Below are 19228 nucleotides of genomic sequence, written 5' to 3' on the forward strand. Positions count from 1 at the left end.
GTGAAAAATATTACATAGTATTTGCTTTTTAATCAGAAAAGGAATATGAATCTAATCTCCTTATAAACGTGAAACAAGTCAACACATTCCACCTAGGTCTGCCTCTAAAATTCAACCCCATTAGGAGTGATTTTAATGACTTCTGGAAGTTTCTGGATAGGGTCAGTCTCTAAGTCCAAGACAGCCTATATAGCAACTTTCAGGAGGTGGGTTTTCCATCATCCATAATTTTTGACAGAAACTTTCTTTCCAATGTCATTCTAAACTAAAATTCAAAACAGGTGTTTGATGCTAAGGCTGTAACCAAAACATTCCCCCTTATAACCTGCAACTCCGATAAGACTTCCCTCGGAAATATAATGGTTACATAGCCCTTGTATGGCTTTAACAAACCCCTATTTTCTTCTTTCTGCACCATACAATGTGCGGTCTATTTGCACCCATTCAGGACTAAATTACAGATAAAGTTACAGCAAATTTGTTTTCTCAAAAAATCAGTCAGCCCTAATATCCCTTGAGTAATAAAAGCCTTGTGTTTCATTCAGAACTAGAACTGGCATAATCTTCCCCAAGAAACCAACTCTACTTCCTGTGACAATGGACCTGTTCTTAAAGTTCTGAATGGGATACAGCTCAATTTGCAGGTGTTCAGGTATAAAGGTAAAAGGGCATTTGACCCCCCAACTGGCGATTGTTGCTGTGGTAGGTAACTTCAGTCCCCTAGTTCTATCATTCTATTAGATAACTGCCAGTTTTCAGCTCTGAATTACAGAGGTAGGCTCAAGTGAATCAATAATTTATACAGATATATTGCATTCATTCTGATGGTTTAAAGATACATCTAACAGCCTGCTGCAGCCACAGAACAAAGCCAGAGAGACATTATTTAAAACGAAAGAGAGAAAAACAAACACATTTATCTCTGCAAGCAAAACCCTTATGTCATAGTGACCTAATGACTTATTAATTTTATTTTTTAACTGTTTTTAACAAATACTGTGATAAGACCAATCAGCTCCTTATGAATCTCAATAAGGTTGCTCTGGTGAACGTTAAGCTAACATCTAAAACTTTCCGACTGATTTTAAAATTGAGTATTTTACATCGCAATATAATACAAATCATTTGCCAAGAGTCATGCACCTAAGAAGTTTACATTAACTAGCTTAACTAAATCCCTCTAGCATTTTATTACTGAATTTCAGTATAAAATGACTTTTTAAAAGATGAGAATCAAATACATTTAGGGACTGCACACTAAGAGAATTGTTAATATAGCCTTATGCTGTTAATTATTACCTGGGGAAAATTATATAGTGTTTTATTCACTAATACTATGACATTTTTATTAACTCACAATCCCTGTGCTAACAGTGGTGCATTAAACAAGTTATAATTAAGAGGGCAGCAAATATTAAAAATGCCTACTTTAAAATTCTTCAATCATGTTAAAGGGAACCCGAGTTCCTCTAAAGGAAAGCAGTACCAAAACCAGCGTGGTTACAACATAAATTAACAGTCAATAGCCTAGATGGCTTGAAAAAATATTTTTCTAAGTTCCTGTTGTCTGGTCCTTAAGGATGAACAGAATTTGTGATCTAAAAACATGATAAAAACCTCTCTTAGCAACTTTAATTATGAACAGTGACTGTTTCTTGAAAGACCTGAAAATTTATTTGAGGATAACACGTGTTAGAAGTTGGTCCCTTGCCCATTCCACCTCTTTCAGTCAAGGCTGGCCATGTGTCTGGCTAGACACATGAACCGACTGCTTTGAGTTGGCTTAGGAAGACTGTGTGCAAAATTAATTAGGGCAATAGATCCATGAGAAGGAGGATAGCAATTAGAGATAATACTCAGGTACCCTATTTTCTTCCACGTGGAGAAATTACTTTGCCTTTCTTTTCCGAGGAAACCCCTTGGGAAGTAGGGCAGGTGGCAAAAGCCTGAAAGAAAATAAAAGTACAGGCAGCAAAGAAAAAGAGTGAGAGCAAGACAGAGAGACAGCCCAATGCTGTGGTCTCCACCTCGAGTCCGTACGCCTTCCTACGCAATACTCCGGGGCTGCCTGCTGTAACCAGTTAACATTCCCGGCTTTCCAAGAAAATAGACCTAGTCCCTGAAAAGTAGAGAGAGGAAGGAAAAATAATAGAGTGCCCCATTTCTGACAGTCAAGAGGGAGAGGAGAGAAATGTTCCCACACTGATCTCATTAAGATGACGAGAATAATGAGTGTGAATCTTATGTATGAATCTCACAGTAGATAGAGGAGGGCATAAATGTATCCCATATTCACCCTTTTATGATGCCTGATATACTACATTTATTCTCAGCTTCATCTGATACTACTGTTGGGGGTTTCTGTTACAATATTACAGCTTTAACTTCCAGTTTTGCTGCTGAAGTCATCTGAGTCAGTCATTCAACACAGCTTTATTGAGTGTGCATGAAAACGGGGCCGATCTGTTAATGGAACTGAAATGCATCTCAAGCAGAACAGCCTGAATTTATTTCCTGTCACTGGTTCTAGTAATGGATTAAAAACACTGAAAAATGGCATTTTCTAGCTTACGATCTATTTTTTCCCTAGTCCCTTAAACTTAGGTTAAACATTCTAGTCAATTAGAAATAGAACCCAGGTATTGTTAAATATGTCTCCTGCATATTTTTGGAGGAAGAGTCACGCATTTGTAGCAGATGCTGATGAGTCATTTTTCCATGTGATTTATCCCTCTTTCTTAGGTCCAATACAGGCTATTTCCAAACAATAACTTTAAGTTAAATCATTTTTTAAGATTGATAGAAATTTTGAAAGATTACATTGCTCTCAGAAACCAAAAACCTGTGTTGTTGTGGTCATGTACATTACTCAAGCCTAAATGATCCAAAGACCCTCATACATGGGGACTTCAAAGCATTTCATATAGATGATTTAATTTAGCTTTCCTCACTCCGGTAATTTCAATAGCAATAAGTTGGAGTCCCAAGTTTATAGCCAACTATACCTCACATAATTTATATAATAAAGTGGGCAGCACCCTACAAATTTCAATAGTGTCTCAAACATGCCCAAATTATTATTTCAGTATTTCCACCACTTTGTAAAGGGATATAATATTCTATTCTATTACTTAATCATATTCTAGAAAAATTTTGATCTATGTAATTTTAGAGGAAATTTACAATGAAACTGGATCACTGGTTATTCTAAATAATTCACAATATATACCCTTTTTTTCCCCTGGCAGTTATTTAGTCTAATGGAAATTTAGGCCACAGACAGGTTCATCTTAGCTACCATTAAATCAATATGGATCAATATAAACAGTTTAAACTGTTTAAGCAACTCATGAAAATATATGTTTGAAACCTGGGAAATATATTCTTAATGTGTTTACATTTACTTTGGGGAATAAGTAATTTATACTACTTAGAGGCCAAATGACATTTCTTTACTTGTCTAAGATGTACTTCACTTAAACACACAGTGAACTCTTTGGGTTCTTTATTACTATACACACATGTCTGCACAGTGTTTTGGGGAGTTACAGTGTGATGTGATCTCACCTAACAGAACAGTTCATCAAAAGATAAGATGTGCACATATTACTTAAACTGCTATTTTAAGTGGGCAATTCCAGCCTTTTCGGATTAACACATTCCTTAACAGGAAATACCAGGAATCGGAGTCTAATTTTATACATTCTTAGCATTCTGCAGGACAGTGGCAGATACTTGTTCTTCCTTAAGGACAACCTGACTCATAAACTTCAGGACAGATAGCCTGCTCACTTGCCCGTGCGCTCTCTCTCTCTTTGCCCTTCTTGTCTCCTCAATGCTGCTGTCTTTGAAGCCTCCACTGCCGACAGCTGTGGGAAGACGATCTGTGTCTCAGGAAGCCCCTTTATCTTCTAGCACTTTAATTTCCTCTATTGTAAAATGATTTCCAAGCCCCCTTCTAATTGTAACATTCTGTGACTTTATCTGCACTTTTAAAAGCCATATAATCTCCATCTTTGAGGCCCCTTGCCTTTGCCATGAGGAAGGTGCTCTGTCCTGAAGGTAGGACTCAGGTAGGTGTGTTCCTGGCATCCTGAGCACCAAGTCACGACTGCGCTGAATCTACCTTCTACCTGTGATATCTCCATTCTACAGCTAGTACTCATGAAGGGACTGACAGGCTTTGTGAGGGGCTCTACGTCATTACTTACGACACTGCCACTACGGGGAAATGTGTCCCAAAGTCTAAGTAGCTGTCTTACAAAACAGACTTCTACATGTTGTTTAGAGGTTGTGAGTCTATTTGAAAAAAAACATAGTTTCAACCGCACATCAACCAATATTTACGACTTAGAAACAAAACTGTGGTAGTAGGCTCATGTTCTGATCATTTAAAAAATGAAGGAAACAGGGCACACCCAGACTAGCAGAACCTAGGTTAAAGGTCTCTCTTATAAACACCAGGCTCCTGGTGCAATAGTCTCTTGCAGTGGAAGAACCAAACTCTATTGAAAATAATTTAAACAAAACCAGCCAAGTTTTCAATATTGCTGCCTAACTAGAAAAAGTGGCTTCAGCTATCTGAACTTCTACATTTATGAATTAATTTTCATTACTTTACTAAATCACTTCAAAATATAACACCTCTTTAATGCAACCTCAGTATAATAATTTGTAGGTAATTAATGGACTACTTGTAACCTTGGAAATCCCTAATTTGAAATTAAATCCAAAAGATTTCTCTGACTAAGAAAAATAATATTTAAGTCACCAACACTTTATGACAAAAATTGGATGACATATTCTTGTTTCAAACATATAAGTATTGCCTGAAGTCTGCTTGGCAGAAACTGTTTAGAATGCTAACTATGGAAAATGCAGTAGAATTATGTGTAGATAGCTAAGTGAGATATGAAACATCATATATTTACATATTATAGATAAATTACAATAGTACAAGTTTTTTTTTTTTTAATATCCATGGGGAACTGGGGAACTAGCCGTGCAGAATAGCCAGTATCTTCATTGTATCTCCACAGTTTTAAATGACTTTCCTATTTCTTTTTCCTTCCCTTCCAATGAGGATCTAATAGGTAATCAAGCCTAATGAAGTATGCTTTTATATCTCTGACATAATGATATTCATTTAAGAATATAAAGATTATCCATTACTCATAAATACAGTACAATGTATGGACAAAAGCCATCTAATCCTTATAATGATGGAGGTTATTATTACTTAGGCCAGAATTAATGTTCACCCCACTTCTCCATTTCAATGAAGCACAACAACACACCCTTGGAATTGATGGAGAAAAGAAAACTCTCATGGGTTTTCATAAGGGGAAGATTCAAGTCTTTAATCTCTATGAAGTCAAACAAAATCTTTCCTTTCATTGGGCTACAGTGCAGTCAGTACTTTTGTATAGAGATCACAAATTCTCTTTCTCCAGACTGATTAGCTATGGGAATAATATACATTGTATGCAAATGACAGAAAAACCTAAACTAGACTTTACCACCAAGAGCATGAAAGTAAACATAGTTAAACTCACATTAAACCTCATCTAGAGCATGCATTCTCAACGGGGGTGAGATGGCACCCAAGAGGGCAAAAATTGGTTCTTGGGGGAGAGCAGGAAAAAAAACTTAGATATTACAATGATTTGTGGCCCTCCAAAGCTCAATACTCCCTGAGAAAAACCTTATTTCTCAGTATTTCACTTTTCTCATTAAATTAAATGAAAAGCTTCTCCTTGGGGGGGGGGTGAATATGAAAAAAAATTGAGAAACACTGATTTAAGACAAAATAAAAAGCCAAGTTTCATCTCTAAAATCTTTTTTCTCATCCTTAGAATCTGGGTTGCCTTTCATTTTTATCTAAATATCTGTTTATACTCTGATATAATTTCTATCTTTCCTTGCTTCTTAGCTTTTCTCTGATTTTCTCTTCATTACCTTCCTTTGAGCCAGTGGTTGATGACTGGTGTGAATGCAAGAAATGGTCACTCTTTCATCTTCCCTGTTACTGATCCCCAATGTGACTACTCGCTGAGTGTTGGATCTCTGTCATCACAGCAAAACAGAGGATGTAACACAGTGTCAAAAGCCACAGACCTACTATGGCAAGAGTGACCACTGCCTCTATATTCAAATCTGACTATAATCTTCAAACGTGACAAAATGGTGGCAAGAAAAGGGAGGATGAAAAACTTCCTTTAACAGCATTTCAGGTTAGCTTCTCACTTGGTAAATTCACTCTAATACATCATAATTCTAAGGAGTGGCTTTATAATTGGTCACAATAGAAAAGTAGGACAACAGAAAGCATTTTACTCCTTACTTCTTAATATTTATCCAATACAAAAGGGCTTGGAAATACGTGAAGTTACTGTCTAAAGTAGATTAGTGAGTGCATTTCTGTTTTAATTTACAATCTTTCATAAGAGTTACTGCTCTCACTTTGCAAAATTTTACTAAAATAAATTATTCAATTATCTCATTCATTCAAACTTTTTCCTTTGCAAAAGACTTTACAGAATAATATTTTCGCAATGGAATATGGCTTGCTCTTTTGCTCAGAATGCACGCCCCTAACAATTTAAATTGAAGCAGAAGGGTAGAAAATTCTTCAGAGGACAAGAAACGTTGATTTAGGAGTCTGAGGACAGACAGTGAGACGTCTCTGATTTCCTTATTTTCTAATGTTCATTGTTAGTCAATGTAGCTGTAAAATCTGGACCAAACAACATATATTTTAAGGGTCCAATGAAGGTTTTGAGGCTGAAACTACCTGATATGTAACGTAAGGAGACTACCTGAGGCAAAACGGGACAGTAGCCATACAGCTGGGGGACCACAATGAGGCACTGGTGTCACCCCGACCTTCACCACACACACCACTACAGTTCATGAGACGGCTAGTTCCTATTCAGTACGATATCACAGTTATGCTGGCGACATTTGCAGTTTATGTTTGATTAAAATACAGCACAAAAGCCCTGTACCTGAGAAAAAGTGAAATAATTTTACTTTCTTCAAATCACCCATGGAAAAAAATGTCCCCAGATTATAGCATCTTACTACTTTCTGCTTTAGAGGACACAGGAGGGAGAGGAGAAATAACAGAAAACACGTGGGTGATGTTATACGAACTAAATTCTTCTTATTGTAAATATAAAATAAAATTTAAAAGGAATAAGATTTTTGGAGAGTCATAGACTGTGGCTTATGTGATTATCTCCCTCCAAAGAGCAGGAGGCCCTTTTGCTGACATCTACTGAGAAAGAAAGGGAAAAAAAAGGGCATTGGCACCACTTAAAGAAAGCTGAGCGCTGATTTGAGGAAGTGCTGCGTTGGTATATATAAGACCTATAAAAATAAAACAAAAAGACTACACAATAATATAGCAATAGGTCTATAAGCTGAACTAGAGCCTCGCTCCTCAAGGATTTAGAGAAATCTAATCAAAATGCTTTATTCCATTTACATCTGATTTTAGCTCATTGTAATCAATTCTAAAACTCAAGTCACTTCTAAATTGTGGTCTTTGGGGGGCTTTTACACACTTGCAAGAATTTACAGGCTGCTTTACGAACAGCACCACTTAAGAAATCCTATCTTTTCATAGGCCAATGCTTGCAAAAAGATTTTCTTCCATGTAATTCAAATAAATTTGGGGGAAAAAATGTGTATTTTGAATATCAACTCAAAGTGCCAGCACGTTCATAAGAACTGGGCACACAACCTATTTGCTGAAAAAGTGTAGCGCTAGAATCTTTTAAGTGTCGATAGTCTCTGACTTTGTAAAAGCAATTTGAGGCAACTTTGGAGGTATACAACCTTCTAAATCAATGAAATTCTATAGAGGCTTGCCTTTTTCCTCACTTAGACGATTGTGAAGGAAATGTTAAATGTACCTTTAAAATGTGTATAAATTAAATTGGAAGTAGTGTTCAGTAAACTTAGCAAGTGCTTTTGTCAGAGGAAAGCGTATATGAAGAAGGGAGGGCAAAGGGGCTTGGAAGTTTAGATTTACATAACTTTAGAGAATTCAAGAACACAAGGACAGGCCCATCAGTTACAGATCATTTTGCTTTAATACTTGTGTCTTTGGTTTTCATGGGTCCTTCTGTTTTTCTGTTGTGGGGAAAGTAATAAAAATTACATTGGGAACATTTCCAATTCTTCTGCTAGCACGAAAAAGAAAAAAATAGTAGCAAAACAACAACAGCAAAAGCTTCTATAAAAATCATGTGAAATTTGCTCTAGACCTGAAAGCTTAATTTTGTCGGTGTATTACTGGTGTCTCTTAAATTCTTTCAAATGGAAGTTTCTGTTGAAATGTAAAGTTACCTCCCATCTGCCCAGTACGTATTGTTCAGTAGTAGGAAGGCTATGACTGGCATTGACTGGCATTTGAACCACCAGTGATGCTGACATGTCTTTGTTTTCATATTGATATTTCTTCTTAAGCAATGCTCCCCTTTTAGTGCGTGACCATGAAGGCCACTTAAAATGTCCTTATTGTTTGAAATAACTTTTAGAAAAATCCGTATGTTGTTTAATAGCAGCTGGCTCTGTACACAGGAAGTACCTGGTGCGGTGTTCTCGGGAGCCTATTGTCTTCAGATGGTTGTGTTATATTCCTATCGCTTCTGCAAATTCGGTTCCTTCTCCGTTGCTTGTGCTTCCTTCATTTTTTTTTTTTTTAATCACTTGGCTACACAGAGCTGCCTCATGTCATTCTTTGCATACATCATCTGTTTTTTCTCTTTTCTCACATAATGGCCCAGCTTTTCTGAGAGTCGCTGTTGTCCCGAGTGTGATCCTTTACTAAAATGGGGACTGAATGAAGGTGGAGCTCAAATGATCTGGGAGCAAAGGAAAACCAGGCATTTGAAAAGGACCCAGAAAGGAACGAGTAATGAACCAGAGTGGCCTCAATGAATTGCCAAAGAGGGAATTCTCAGTTTTGACACAAAAGGAATGCATGGATACCAAGGAAAACCTAGGGGGAGAATCTCAGTAGGGAGCCTGCCTTGTAGGCTGGTCAGCAGGGAGGGTTGAAGCCAGTAGCCCTCGAGATATGAGCAGAAACAAACGTATTTTATAAGCAACAGTTAAAGATTCAAACACGCCGTTTTGGAACACAAGGTACTTTGAGGAGTTGACATCCCTTCATAATTCATGTTCATTGTTCCTCTAAGTAAAACATGTGCCTCCCTTTAGTTATTCTGTTAGGAATTGTACTTTAAAGGCAAGAGGACATTTTTGATAATGCACATCTTAAACTTTTCATTAAACTACCAAATTTAAATTCTACCTTTTTGTGCACTCTGACATTTTTGTCTGGCATTTTCATTAATTTTGCGACGTACATAAATGTAGCCGAAATGTTAACTGATCAATACTTTGTCTCTCTCATGTAGCACTAGCGCTCCATTCCCTAAGGACCACACAGCAGAACAGAAATTAAATGTGTAAAATATCAAATGTTAATGTTAAACACAGTGGCACTTACTGTATAACGACAGAAAAGGCTAAAACAATTCCAAATGGACAGATGGTACCACAAATTATCTACAATCCCATTTAAAGATTAAAGTTTGTCCTGTAAAATAATTCTTTGACGCACACTGAAGTGTGTCCTTTTACTGATAGCTCAGTTGTCCAATTATTTTTGTGCTCATTACAGTGAGAAATGACAGTACTGAACAGAAAGAGAGAACGTGCACTCTTTTTTTTTTTTTCCTGTGTTGCACCCACTGACATCCACAAGAACACAAATGTCTGGTCAAGAGCCTGATGAAAATTAGGCCCAATTTATGAGACATTTCTATGTCTACAATAGATGATTCCAAAAGACAAGCACTAGTGCCTTCCGCTCCGCAAATGCCTGAGTTTGCTCTTAGGCACACAATATTCACAGTAAAATTTAAAACCCTAACGCACAGCACACAACAACAAGGACACTCCCAGGAATGTGTTTGCTTATATTTTATCCATCACTGCCCAGGCCCATTTCCACTTCCAGCATCGCCAGCAGGCTTTGAACCTCCCACCAAGCACGGAGGTAGCATCAAAGAGGTCGGAGTGGCTCTCCACCAGCAGTTCTCACGCTCTCTTCTTTAACTGACATTGGGACAAAAATTTATTGCTTTCCCATTTTGATTTCGTTATTCTACATTTATTTTTGGAGAGTAAATTTGAAAAGAAAAAGCAAATGGAAGAGAAAAAAGACCCTTAAACATTATAAAGTTTACTGATCTGGGCCTACAACCAAGCGGCATAATGGTACAAATGCGTGTGCTCCACGAGGCAGCTGCATTTATGAAAAAGTGGGCCAAGTGGAACCAATATTACAATAAAAGACTCGAGACCCATCAACGAGGGATGATGGGAACAATATGTTTGTAACAATGGGGTATTGCTCATAGCTTCTCCTAATGTAAAGCAGTTCTTTTCAATAAACTGGCCTAAAAAGGTTCTGGTTATGCAGTAAGATCTTTGAAACCTTTCATTTTTAAATACATCATTTAATATCTACAAGATGAATAAAACTCCTACTACAGTTTGTTTTTCCTGAATTGGTATGATCTTAAGACTATAAGGTACATATTTTAAAAGCTCTTTTAGAAAGGAAATAGTATCTGCTGTGTGGCTTTGGGCAAAGTACTCAACTTTTCTGTGCCTCAGCTTCTTTCTCCGTCTATTAGGAAAATAATAGTATCTCCCTCATCATATGGTTGCTGGGAATATTAAATTCATTAACGCATGCAAAGCACTTTTGTGCTTTAGTGCCTGAAAAACAGTTCTCTGGCACATACATTCTTAATAAATATTAGTTGTTGCTATGATGTAAGAATTTTTTGGTATCAGAATTTAATTTGAAGTTAAAACAGATGATTGAGAGGGGATTATGAAGTAGTTTGGAATTTAAATGGAAGATCTAGGAAAAATTACTACAAAGCATTAAGCCATGTGTATCATCACTTAATAACCAGCTTTATTAGAGCAAACCCTTACTTTTCTAGCATCACTGAAGAAAGTTTCTCCACATAAGAAAAAAATCTTCAGATTGACTGACTGGATCATTGGTTGTCTATTAATTTAGACCACCATTTATATTGGGAGCCCGCTTAAAGCTGGACACTGCAGGTCCAGACACTGGACCCAGGTGACAACGGCAGGGCCCCATTTTCATGGAACTCTTGGTTCAGGTCTAGATAAATGGAACTGGGTTTTATTATTCATTGTTTCAGTTGCATTCAGTGGAATATAACTGCATGCCTTTTTTCTTTTTTCCCCCAATGAAACAGTTAATATTACTGTTTATTCGCAAAAGTACTGTTAACATGCATTCGCATTGTAGTTTTTGGCCTCTTTTTTCACCATCCACTTCTGGAGTCTCTTTTTCTACCTTTATTGTGCCCACCTCCCCCCATCACCCTTTTTTCTGAAAGCATCTTGTATTCAGCTTGTGTCTTGTAAGACCGAGTCTGTTAGAAACTGACCACCAGCTAAGACAGAGATGACTACATTTCTTCCCCCAGTGAATTTTGACTCCCTTACAATGAAATCACTCAAGTATTATCATGTACATGTAGTTAAGTTTCTCACAGTTTCAGTGCCTGATTTTTTCTCAATCAGAAGGAAATTGTGAAAAGGCCTGCCATCTTGAATGCATTGTACATGAATGACCTCTAGAAGCCAGATAAAGTTTATGAAGACTTACACACACACTGTAACGCTAAAGAGTTCAAAATGAATGTTCCTGAACAAATTATATAATTTTACAGGTTTCTCTGTTTTCAAATTTCACAAATAGTTGTGGGGAATGACTTTGGAAGGTATGAATCAAAGATGGCAGCATGACATTTTCAGTAGAATATTATTGCGTCTGCTCTAAGGCCTCTGAAACCTAGAAGTAATGGCTTAAAATACACACAGAAACTCAGTATCATTTTCTCCTCATTAAAATCCAAGTAACTTTAAGATGGTGAAAAATTATAGTAAAAGTTTGCTTAACCATACTCCAATGTATTAATTACGTGAAGGAGCTACATAAAAGAATATCAGAAGAGGCAGATTTTCTTTTCTAAAACTTAATGATGATGACAATCGCTTTCTCTAAGGAAACAACATGTCTATGGGAAGCAGGCTGCCTAACTTTCTGGTAACTTACAACACAAAGGGACATACACACTCTTTGTTCCATGTCCTCAGACATTAATGAAAGTCCCATACACAGCCTGAGAGGAGGACAGAGCTCAAAGTACTAAACAGATGTGCATACACTCATTTGAATGGTAATACTAAAAACGTTGATTTGTTACTATAATTAAGGCTCTTTTCTGTAAGTCCCCATAATAAAGTCATATTCTGCTAAACTGGAAACTATACGGACACAAGAGGTACTCACATTCTAACAAATATGACAATAAAAAAAAAAAAGATTTCAAAAGCAGGACTCCACTTAAACTTCAAACTGAAATCCTGAATAAGCAAAAATAACGTGAGTACAGAAAATCCCAGCTGAAGCACAGAGGAAAGTATTCTTTCAGATTTTCTAGCTCTACAAGTTAGTCTCATCAGCAGTTTTTAAATAACCAAAGTAAAAGGCTACAAGATCAACATTGTCAGAGGACTATTTGGATCTAGCAAATTCTCACTCGTGCTTTTTTAAAAACTGGAAATCTCAGAAACAATAAAATGTGCCTTAAATAGATCACACGCACATTTGACTGATTCACCTCTTAAAGTATTACCAACTGGCATTCTACTACCAATGATTTTCATATTTTGAAAAAAAAATCTACAGAACAAATAAAATTAAAAAGAGGATGGTCAAGATTATTAATTTTTTTTAACACTAAGGACTTGGCTCTGCTACTGGGATGTAGAATTATGCAATATGTAAAATTCTACTTTTTAACTGTCACACAGAAAATTATACATTGGCTGAGATGTCTTGCATTCCGGAAATCTGAGGGGATATATTCTTGGACTCAGACCTTGAACAATCTATCAGCTCCTGCCCACGGTAAATCTGTCCAGGCAAGTTTCAAAATAGAAGTTTAAAATGGCCAGATTAACAGAACTGTTACTATAGCCACAGAAACATGCAGCTATGATTACCGAATTTAATGAAGAACCATGTGAGTAATACAGCATGAGCATACCACAAAAGCAGCGAGGCTCCTTGGGGGTGAATCCCAGTCAAAGCAACTATTAACGTAATATGCAGCATTTACAAGCACCATGACACAACGCTTCATTCTGATAAAGTTTCTTAGCAGCAGCTGTAAGGAAGATGAAAATATTGTTAGAATCTGAAACACTAAAACCTATCAGATATACTACAGAAGTCTTCAAGTTCAGTGTGATTTAAAATGGATTCAGAAACTTAATAAAGTTGTAAGAATATACCAAGCAATTTGGCTCATAAGTTAGGGGAAAAAAAGTATCTCTGGAGAAGGTGGAAAGAACTAAATTATAACAGCAGTTTATTAGTTAAATATATTTTGACAAATAATATTATCACGCAGGTTGGGCTACCTATGTTCAAAAGAAAAAATAATCTCCAAGAGGTCAAAAACATTTTTTTCCTACTTATATACTATGAACCTTACATATATTTAAAGATTCTTAAATCTTGTGATTTATAAATTCTTTAAATGCTTTAATTTCAAGATATTTCAAAGGAAAATGGATAACTTGCGATGTTTTTCTCTAGGGCCTTAGAGAAAAATCTGTCAAGTATTCCTTTATTATAGAAAACCTTTTTTTTTCCGCACCACTTCAGTAGGATTCTCCCTTTCTTACTATTGTAGTCCCATTCTCTCTCTTTTTCCCTCTTCACCTCCCACCCTCTCTCCTTCCCACAATAAATTTCACCTATATTTTCTTATTACTTTTTCATAATTTTGAAGTTAGGGAAAAATATATAGTAACCAAATACTTTATAAAATCTTTTACTAAAAAAGCTATATGACAAAGTATTATGTATAAAATAAGCTACAAAGACATACTATACAATATGGGTAAGATGGCCAATATTTTATGATAAATAGAGAATCACCTTTAAAAAATTGTGAATCACTATATTGTATACCTTGACTTATGTAAGACTGTACATGAACTATACTTCAATTAAAAACAAAGGCAGAAAATAAACTATAGATATGGAACAAGAAAAAAGAGGTCTGTGAGAATTGATATAATTTAAATTTAAAATTTTAAACTAAGGCATGACTACAGATATTTAAAAAACCAGCCCATACACTAAATAAGGTTCAAAAATTTACCTAAAGCTATGTTAATAATTAGAGTGATATGTCTGCAGGTTAGTATTTTGCTACTTCCAAATACACCTCAGGGCTGATCAGCTATTTTAAAGAAGTAGCTATGTAAAGTTAACTGAGTCATATGGAAAAAATACACATATATGTATTACTTATACATATATATATATGAGATGCATGTACACAGATACCAGTTTAAACAAGTTGTTAACATTTCTTTCAGGCAAAGTGAAGAGTCTCCTTATTTGTTTCCTTGGCCCCTGATCAATCACCTTCCTCTAAGAGCTACTTTTATTACTGTTATCTACAATTATGGAAAAATGTAATCTGTATTTCTATTCAGATAGATATTACATTTGTAACTCATGCACTGTCTTTAAACAACCAAAGCTAAAGATCCCACTGTTTATAGTGAATCGATTGAATTAAAAACAAAAGTATCTTTAGTTTTCTAAGAGCACAGGAAATTATTAAAGATTTCAACATACACAAATGAGTTCTGTTAACTTTACAGCCATAACAAGTACATTTTATTTTAGCTGTGTTAATTGGAAGTAAGCAGTTTTTTCAAGGGGTGGCTTAGGATTCTTTTCTTAACCAAAATCAATCTGTATTTAAAACTGCAAGTCTAATTACGAGTTATCAAGGCTAATTTAAAATTCCTTCATGACAGGAAAACCAGGGTTCCTGATTTTCTATTTTCTTAGCTAAAAATGCCAATAAAGGTTCACTTCTAAAAGATCATGGTCCAAATCTAATTAACAGGAAGGTTTTCCTTCAAAGATAGAGCCCCCTCTCTTGTGGATTAGAGGGAAGAGCTTTAGGCTGGGCTCGCCTTACACACACCTGCATCATACCTGTGGGTGGTCTGGACATATATTTGAACCTCAGCTTTTGGTGTTCTCATTTACACACCCCATGGCAATCGAATTGTATTTTATGTTCAAAATGATCATTCTTCTGCTAACACATGAATACATATCTATCCTCTGCAGCGCCTACAGTATCCCCTTCCCTTCCTGACCACCCCCCTCCACTTATTAGTTTGGTATTGTCCTTGTTTGATCTTTTAAGGAAAGAAGGGAAGAGAGAAAAAGAAAGAAGAAAAGAAAGAGCCGTTTTACATCAGTAGATGATCCAAAATTCCATATTCTTCCCCCCTCCACACCTCCAAAGTTTATTTGAATTAACTTAGATGTTTTACAATACAATCAGGTCTTCCCAGAGGGATTAATCTTGCCTTGCTTTTTACCTGTTTAGAAAGTCTGTTTTCCTCTTCAATGTACTTCTGTTCTTTGGGTATTAATGTTCGTAAGCTGGCTTTCACCTACACATCAACATATGTGTCTGTTATGGATTAATAGATTACAAATGTTTACAAGTTTTTCACGCAATTCAATTTGCAATCATTTCTAAAGTTTCAAAGTCCCGGCTGCTGTGCTCATAAAATATAAATGTATACAGTGGCCCATGCGCGCGCCTCCGTTTCTGACGCCGGCAGGCAGCGGCCAGAGCACAGCCGCAGCGGCAGCCGCCGACTACAACACAAAGTGTGGGTGTGCCAGGCAGTGGCAGAAGCGTATTCTCCAGGATACATCAAGGTTTAGAGAAAATGAGGAATGACAGAAATTCTCTACAAATCAGGAACAAAAGCTTTCATGAAACTGAACTCTTTAGCAGTACAAAAAAGCCAAAGTTAAGACTTACAGCATTAAAAATCACATCTATTTCAAGATAGATGACCCCCTTTGTTGGCCCTGTCAGCTGCTTGTTTTTCAAGACGTAGGCTTTCTGTTCACCATTTTGAATCTGCGGGAAAAGGACATGACAGCCGTCTGTCTCGCAGTCTCCACTGAATACACTCCCTCGGTGACCTTTGACCCCCAGCTGCTGAAACTGACAGAGAACCCAAAACAACTGTGGCAATTCTGACAAGTACCTGTTCATTACCAGGATCAAGTCTGTCAGGAAAAATTAACTATCATGGGATTCAACATGGCCGTGAATTGAGTATGTTAAAATTTTTAGTGTTCTTATTACAGACCTTGGTTGAGAAATGACAGATATAGAGCTGAGGGTTTTTTTTTTTTTTTCTTGAGCAAAAGCAACACAGAGCAGTGTGTCAGGTGAATAAAACTTACAGACAGCAACGGTATAGCAACTTTGCCCAGAAAGTCAGCACTTCGATCCCGATCTTCATCATAAACGGTCACTTCAAGAACTGAATGGATATCTTTAATGTTGCTGCATAATAAATAAATTTAAGAAAAAAAAGACTTCATCAGTGGGGAACAAGAACAAAAATGCTTTTGAAAATTTAGATAGCTTCAGCCGATATGGTATGTAACTGTGTGTATGTATACTATTTGCATACACATACATAAGGTAGCTTGGTAGCTGACAGAATTTCCCACAATGCACCTTAGTTGACTACAGTGACGGTTCCGTTAGCTGGAACTTTGAATACTACTGTAATTTTAAGTCATAACTTTTTAATAAAATACAATTTCCATTTGGATAGGTACAGACTAAGTTATTGTGAGAAAAAAACCCCATCAATAAGTGGCACTGATTTTTTCCTTCTTGTTATTATTACAATAATTCCTATCTTATTACTCCCACATAAAACACTACCAGGTTTAATAACAGCAAAGTCGTAGTCATATTTTAAATAATTTTTATTATAATAGGACAACCTTTTATCTACAGCTCTCCAAAACACTGACTTAATCCCATCAGGTTTATAGTAAAAATTAACCAACACAGGGTACAGAATGGAAAAAATGTAACATTGATAGAAATTAAGTAGTGTTCCATTATGTTCCAAAGACAACATATGTTAATAAACAACTGCAAGCTCTTCATATTTTTGTTTCTGGAAAAATAAGCCCCGATTGTTGACAGCATTTATTCTCTGATCAAGCTGTTTACCAAGAAAACATGAATTAAGAGAAAACAAAAAATTAATATATTCATTACTGAAAGACTGCAACCACATGTGAGAAGAGGCTTTATCAGAGTATAATCAATTAATGGCTTTGATAATAATCAAACCTATTCATTCAATTATGCATTCTAGAGAAAAACACTCTCCACAACCTTAAGAGTGCGGGTTTCCTGACCAGGCTTTCATCTCTAATAAAAATGTTAAGTTCCTTAAAGATAACTTGGTCAGATAATTAAATCTGATTAGTTACTGGCTCTTAAGCAGAGACATAAGAAATTAATGAGGAATTTAGCAGTTTCTTATAGACAAAAAAAATAAATAAATAAAACTACATTAGAAAACTTTAAAGAAGTACTTCTGTTTGGAGAGTTTTCCTTTGTTTAGAGTTCATTTCTAAAGCCCAATTTAAAACCACCACTTAGGAAATACTATGGTATAGTTTTGGCAGTTATCACAGTGCATAATAGAAAAGATTCACAAACTTTTTAAAACAAAAAGAAAATTAACTCAAAGGGTGTTTTGGTAACTGGGACAGTACTTAATATGCTTATTGTGCTAAAATGCAACAAACCCAACCAAACTAAAACATCTGCTGAATTCGAGACCGGATTGTTTGCTGATTTGAGCAATAGAACAAATAGAGCTTTGTCCTCCTTGGTGTCAATGCAATTGGGGAGAATTTCAATAGAAAGTATAAAAGGAAGAAGCAGTATAGCAATTCAGTTAATGAGAGCAAAATCCTTAGTCAAATCATATAGAAAACTCACAGTTAAAAAAAAATCTGTGAAAACAAAGAAAAATGGCATACCCTTTCCCCAGGTTTCACTCTCAGGAAGGTAATGCAATTGTGCAATTCATTGCTGCTAGCAAAGGCAGGCCAGAGGCACTGAGTTGTTAATCAGTTAAGAATAAACACACAAAAATCTCAAAAATAAATATCATTTAGCACCATTTTTTAAATTAGCTCACGGTAATGACTACTTACAACGTGAAGACTTTGTTCCACTCGGGATTGAGATTTTTGTAGACGGTATGCGTTAGCAGTCTATCATTGTTCAGTTCAACCACACAAAACGGGTCACTTTTACCTACAAGAGATGTGGGGAACATTTTCAGTATAAATAGCACTCACAGTTCACAGTGTCGGGACTATGACCACATCTCTTTCCTAAAAAGTTTTATAGAAAACAAAAAGTAAAGTACAGTTTTTAAAATTAAAAAAAAAAGCCCATCAAAATAGTTAGATATAACTGGGTGATGTTAACAATTGTGACTCAGAGCAATACAGAACCTGAAAAAAGTAAAAGAGAGCAAATTATAGAGCTGGGATTTTAATTTGCAATTTTTTTAAACAAACATAATACTATAACTGCCAATTATGAGGGGAAATGTGATACGTGTCCATTCCTTCCTAAATCAGTCTTTATTTAATTCAATGATCATTTGAAAGGTTCAGCTCCTTTACTTTAATGCATGTATGTCCCAAATCATCTGACTCACTAATAACTTGTAACGAATTTCTCAACAAGTTTATTTGGAGAAAACTGCTATATAGCAGAATTACAACATTTTAATGTGACTTTAGATTCTCTTCTGAAATATCTGTGGCATCACAAGAAGGTAAATTAGACCCTCTGAGGCAGAAAACGTCCTGCCATTCGAAAACAACCTCAACGACCAGCCTGCATATTAAAGAGCACTATTTTTTTCTGTCCACTAGGAGTGAAGGATTTGGAAGTTATCATATGTTTACAGCGACACTGCTCAGCCACAGTCAAATCTCATCCATTCGGTAATTATATTTTGTGATGTCCTCAACATTTTTGTAATGTCATGTCCTGTATTATAAGAACGCATAAAGTCAGAGGCTCTATGGGGGCAGCATTAATGATATTAGTGCAGCATGTAATTTGTTTGATACCTTATACAAATGACAATGAAATCAATATTTAGACAAAGCTGTCCAGAGGTCATA

The 19228-nt window shown here is 36.0% G+C and overlaps 1 protein-coding gene across 15 annotated transcripts in view; it reads right to left on the bottom strand.

The window, feature by feature from the left end:
- Window positions 1-19228, bottom strand: part of MCTP1 (multiple C2 and transmembrane domain containing 1) — a 481548-nt gene that overhangs the window by 140617 nt on the left and 321703 nt on the right. For 13 of the 15 annotated variants that reach the window (XM_031448470.2, XM_064482485.1, XM_031448431.2 and 10 more), the window contains 5 exons: window positions 18239-18341; window positions 16448-16550; window positions 16014-16115; window positions 15559-15633; window positions 13185-13304 (listed from right to left, as the gene is read on the bottom strand). In XM_031448470.2, the coding sequence (XP_031304330.1) occupies window positions 13185-13304; window positions 15559-15633; window positions 16014-16115; window positions 16448-16550; window positions 18239-18341 (503 nt within the window). The remainder of the gene's footprint in view (window positions 1-13184; window positions 13305-15558; window positions 15634-16013; window positions 16116-16447; window positions 16551-18238; window positions 18342-19228) is intronic. The other 2 variants (XM_064482488.1, XM_031448442.2) reach the window with 1 other exon arrangement.

This window comes from Camelus dromedarius, chromosome 3, assembly GCF_036321535.1.
Source record: "Camelus dromedarius isolate mCamDro1 chromosome 3, mCamDro1.pat, whole genome shotgun sequence".
Lineage (NCBI taxonomy): Eukaryota > Metazoa > Chordata > Mammalia > Artiodactyla > Camelidae > Camelus > Camelus dromedarius.